Source organism: Phoenix dactylifera, chromosome 2 (assembly GCF_051530095.1).
Source record: "Phoenix dactylifera cultivar Ajwa chromosome 2, Ajwa_hap1_PhDact_Kaust_v1.1, whole genome shotgun sequence".
NCBI lineage: Eukaryota > Viridiplantae > Streptophyta > Magnoliopsida > Arecales > Arecaceae > Phoenix > Phoenix dactylifera.
Window position 1 is genome coordinate 16763796 of NC_143191.1, and position 4322 is coordinate 16768117.

Here is a 4322-nt window from a genome sequence, read left to right on the forward strand (position 1 = left end):
TGACCCGGAGTCGACTCGCCAACTTCTGGAGCTGACTTGGCATTTTCGGAGTCGGCTCATCTCATGAAATCCACGGAGCCAATTTTCAACTTGGCCCACTCGAGTCGACTCGATAATCCTGGGAGTCGACTCGGCGCTCAGAGCCCGAACTCCCGATCTTCTGTCTTTTGGCTCGTCCAGTCTTGGAGTCGACTCGAACTTCTCTGGAGTCGACTCGGCTCTCAGTTTCCGAAACTTGGCCTTCTGTCTTTTTGGTGGAGCGCTGCCTTGGAGTCGACTCGTGTATTGCGGGAGTCGACTCGAATCTCAGAGTCCGAAAACTCCTCTCTGACTTTTTCTTTGTGTACCACTGAGAGTCGACTCTCGCTTTCTTTGGAGTCGACCTGCCAACCATCGGAGTCGACTCACGTTCCACAGGAGTCGACTCGAATCTCAGGGTCGAAATAACGCTCTCTGACTTTTCTGTCTGTAGCTTCTTGGAGTCGACTCATATTACTCCGGAGTCGACTCGGTAAGCATCGGAGTCGACTCGCGCACTTCAGGAGTCGACTCGCTGACAGGTTTTAAGTTGATGCTTTCTGTTCGTCTGTCTGTTCTCAGTCGGAGTCGACTCGTACTGGTCTGGAGTCGACTCGAGCCCGTGCCAGTGATTCTGATACGCTTGGAGTCGACTCGTAATATCCTGGAGTCGACTCGAGTCTCAGACTTTGGTTCAAACTGACTTCATACCTTATCCAAAATATCTTGAACCAAGTCTAGAAATACTTAGACACGATTTTCACTGAAACACTTAATTGAATTCATTAGTAAACATAAGATATACTCAAATGCTTTGAGCTCATCAAAATCAAATAGGGATTTTAATCAATCACTCCACAGTTTCTTAAGTCACAATTAATTATTAATCTAATGAATCAATAAGACTCCTAATTGGATTAGGATTGAAGAGTTCAATTGAGTCAAAATTGATTTAAGTTCTAATTGGATTAGGACTTACCTAGATTGGATCCAAATTGGTTCACCCTTGGGCTAAGCCTAATTGGATTAGGGCTTGACCACATTAGGGCATTTCAAACCCTACTTAATGTGGATTAGGGTTTACCATGAGGAGGGGCATATGCCCCTCCCTTTTCCATGTCGAGAAGGGAGAAGAGAAGGGGGCCGGCGCCCCCTCTTGGAAAGATGTCAAGGGCTCCTAAATTGTAGGAGCCCTTCATGTCTATAAGAGAGGCACTAGGGCCGGCGCCCTAGATTGAACTTTTCCTCCTTCCAAGCCGTGGCCTCCCACCCTCTCTTCCCTCTTGGTTCAGCCGCAAGCAAGGAAGAACATCCAAGGTGTTGGCGGCTTCTTCCCTGCTCCATCCTTGTTCCAATGCAAGGAAGAAAAGAAGGCTGCATGGGGATTCTTCTTCTTCCTCTTCTTCATCCTTCTTCTTCCTCCTCTCAAGTGCATTCAAGAGTTGAAAGAAAGAGAGGAGATCAGCCATCAAAAGCTATCTCTGCAAGGGAGCTAGCACCCCGGTGAGATAGAGAGCTTGGATCGGATCCTGCTTCGTGTGGATACCCGTAGAGGCCGGACACTTGAACGGCTTCAAGCGAACCTTCATCCTAGACCACGAACTTCAGTTTGCAGTGATCATCTACCCGCACAAGGTGAAGATCTGATCTTCTAATGTATTTAAAAGTTTTAATTCTTATCTAACTACGAACGGTTCATGAAACAATGTTCATGTGATGAACGTCGATCCCGCTTATGCCGATTCCGCTGCCATCTGAATTTTTTTGAAATATCAGCGGCATGGGCGGGTTCCCAACACATTCTGTCCAGAATTCACCACCAAGACCCCCGGTAACTCCAGTTCCTCAGGTGCAGCCGGAACAGTTTGACATCTTGGTCCGACAAGTCCAAACCCTGGCCGCTGCGGTTCAAAACCTGCAGCGGGCCGAGGTGCCACCCATGCCGCCTCCCCAGGCCCCGGTCCACCCGGTCCTTCCCCCGAACGGACCGGCGCCCCAGACCCGAAGCCTTCATGGCTCTTCGAGAGCCAACAATGAAGAGCGAGCATCCCCCCAGAGAGAGCTACCGGGGGAAGACGTAGATAGAAGACTGCAGCCCTCGGAGGCTGAGTCCACTCCGGACCGACATAAGTCGGAGCAGACTACGGTGGCAATCCCCCAGACTGGGGAGCTCGACAGGAAGGTGGAAAAGCTCGAGCGCCAGATTGAAGCGCTCCACAGTAAAAAGGCGAAGCGCGAGGGTGACTTCGAGTTCACCACCAAGTCCCCCTTTTTCCGCCAGATCGAGGATGAGCCGGTCCCACTAAGGTTTAAAATGCCCCAGGTGGAGCCTTACAATGGTACAACCGACCTCCTCGACCATTTGGAAAGTTACCGAGCCCTCATGGCGCTGCAAGGGTCTTCGGAGGCTGTGCTCTGCAAGGCCTTCCCGGCGACCCTTCGGGGGACGGCTCGGCTCTGGTTCTCCGAGCTGAAACCAGACACGATGTCGTCCTTCGAGCAGCTCGGCAGGCAATTCGCCACCAACTTTGCTGCCAGCCGACGCCAGCGGCAGACGTCAGACTCCCTCCTCGACGTCAAACAAAAGGAGGGAGAGTCCTTTAAAGACTACCTCGACCGTTTCACCGCTGCGACCTAGGAGGTTCGTGAGCTTGATCAGTCAATGGCCATGTCGGCGTTGAAGACTGGGGCTCGCTCCTACAAATTCCTCTTCTCTATCGAGAAGAGCTTTCCTGCCGACTTCACAGAAATGCTGGCCCGAGCTCGGAAGTACGCGAAAGCCGAAGAAGCTATCGCTTCCAGGAAGGGCGCGACCGAGCAGGCCTCGAAAAGGCAGAAGCGCCGCGAGGAGCGCAGCCGCTAGAGGAGCCAATCTCCTCGCCGAGGTAAGAACCTACCTCGGCTAAGGAGTCCACCCCGGCAGCAGAGACAACCTCGACCAAGGTCTCCACCTCGGCCGAAATCCCCACTACGGACTCGAGTGTACCTAGGAAAGTACGAGAATTATACTCCTATCAACGCACCTCGAACCGAAATCCTAATGGAGATCGAGGGTCGGGACTTTTTCCGACCCCCGCCCCCGATGCGGGAAACAGGAGTCCCGCGCAACCCCAGGAAGTACTGCCACTTCCACCGGGACCACGGCCACGACACGGAGGATTGTTTCCAGCTCCGAGATGAAATTGAGGCGCTTATCCGCTGCAGGGTACTCAATCGGTTTGTGAAGAACCGACGTGAGGAAAGGAGGCCAGTGGAAAACGCCGTGCCGCCCGAGAATCCAAACGACAACAGGCCCGTTGCTGGCACCATCAACATGATCGGAGGAAGTCCGGCCAAAGAGTCAATCAAGGAAAGGACCCATCTGAAATGCCCGCGCACCTCCGAAGCTATCTCGTTTTCGGAGGAAGACTTAAAAGGAGTCGAGACTCCTCACGATGATGCTGTGGTCATTTCCATGATTGTAAATAAGTTCGATGTAAAGCGGGTCCTAGTTGATAATGGAAGCTCGGCTAATGTTTTGTACTACCACGCCTACCAAAAAATGGGGTCAACGGAAAGCCAGCTTCGGAAAATGAATACCCCGCTAGTCGGATTTACCGGGGACTCGGTTCCGGTCGAAGGCGAGGTCAGCTTTCTTGTTACGGTCGGCCTCGCCCCCCGAGAAAGTACTGTGAGGACGGACTTCCTTGTGGTCTGCCTACCCTCAGCCTACAACACTATCCTTGGACGACCAGGGCTAAATGCCTTCCAGGCCGTGGTCTCGACCTACCACCTACTCGTGCGATTCTCTACCAACCAAGGAGTAGGCGAGATCCGCGGCAACCAACTGATAGCCAAGTAGTGCTACATGGCGACCTGCAAAGCGAAGCAACCAACTGAAGCATCGAGTCGGCAAGAGCTATCAGCCGAGGCGCCAACTCAGGCAATGGGCCGCACGCTGCCCATAGAAACCTTGGACGTGCGGGACGACCCCTGGAAGAAGCAAGTAGAGCCCGGTGAGCTTCTTAATCAAATCCCTTTACAAGAAAATTGCCCAGAGCTAACTGTGCAGATTGGCTCCGGCCTAAGCCCCTGCGAAAGGAAGCGCCTGACCGAATTCCTCCGGGCCAACATTGACGTCTTCGCTTGGTCGCCCGCCGACATGCCGGGAATCGACCCTGAGGTCATGGTCCACCGACTCCAGGTGAAGCCGACCTGCAGGCCTGTAAAATAAAAGAAACGGGGCTCTGCCCCGGAACGGCAGCGAGCGGCAACCGAAGAAGTGGATAAGCTCCTTAAGGCCGACTTCATCCGGGAGGTCTCCT

The 4322-nt window shown here is 53.2% G+C and overlaps 1 protein-coding gene across 1 annotated transcript; it reads left to right on the forward strand.

The window, feature by feature from the left end:
- Window positions 1–3100: 3100 nt before the first annotated feature.
- On the forward strand, window positions 3101–3859 carry LOC149768229 (uncharacterized). Its single transcript, XM_089927789.1, has one exon. It carries the CDS (start codon window positions 3101–3103, stop codon window positions 3857–3859), a length of 759 nt encoding a protein of 252 aa, XP_089783915.1.
- The last annotated feature ends 463 nt before the right edge of the window (window positions 3860–4322 follow it).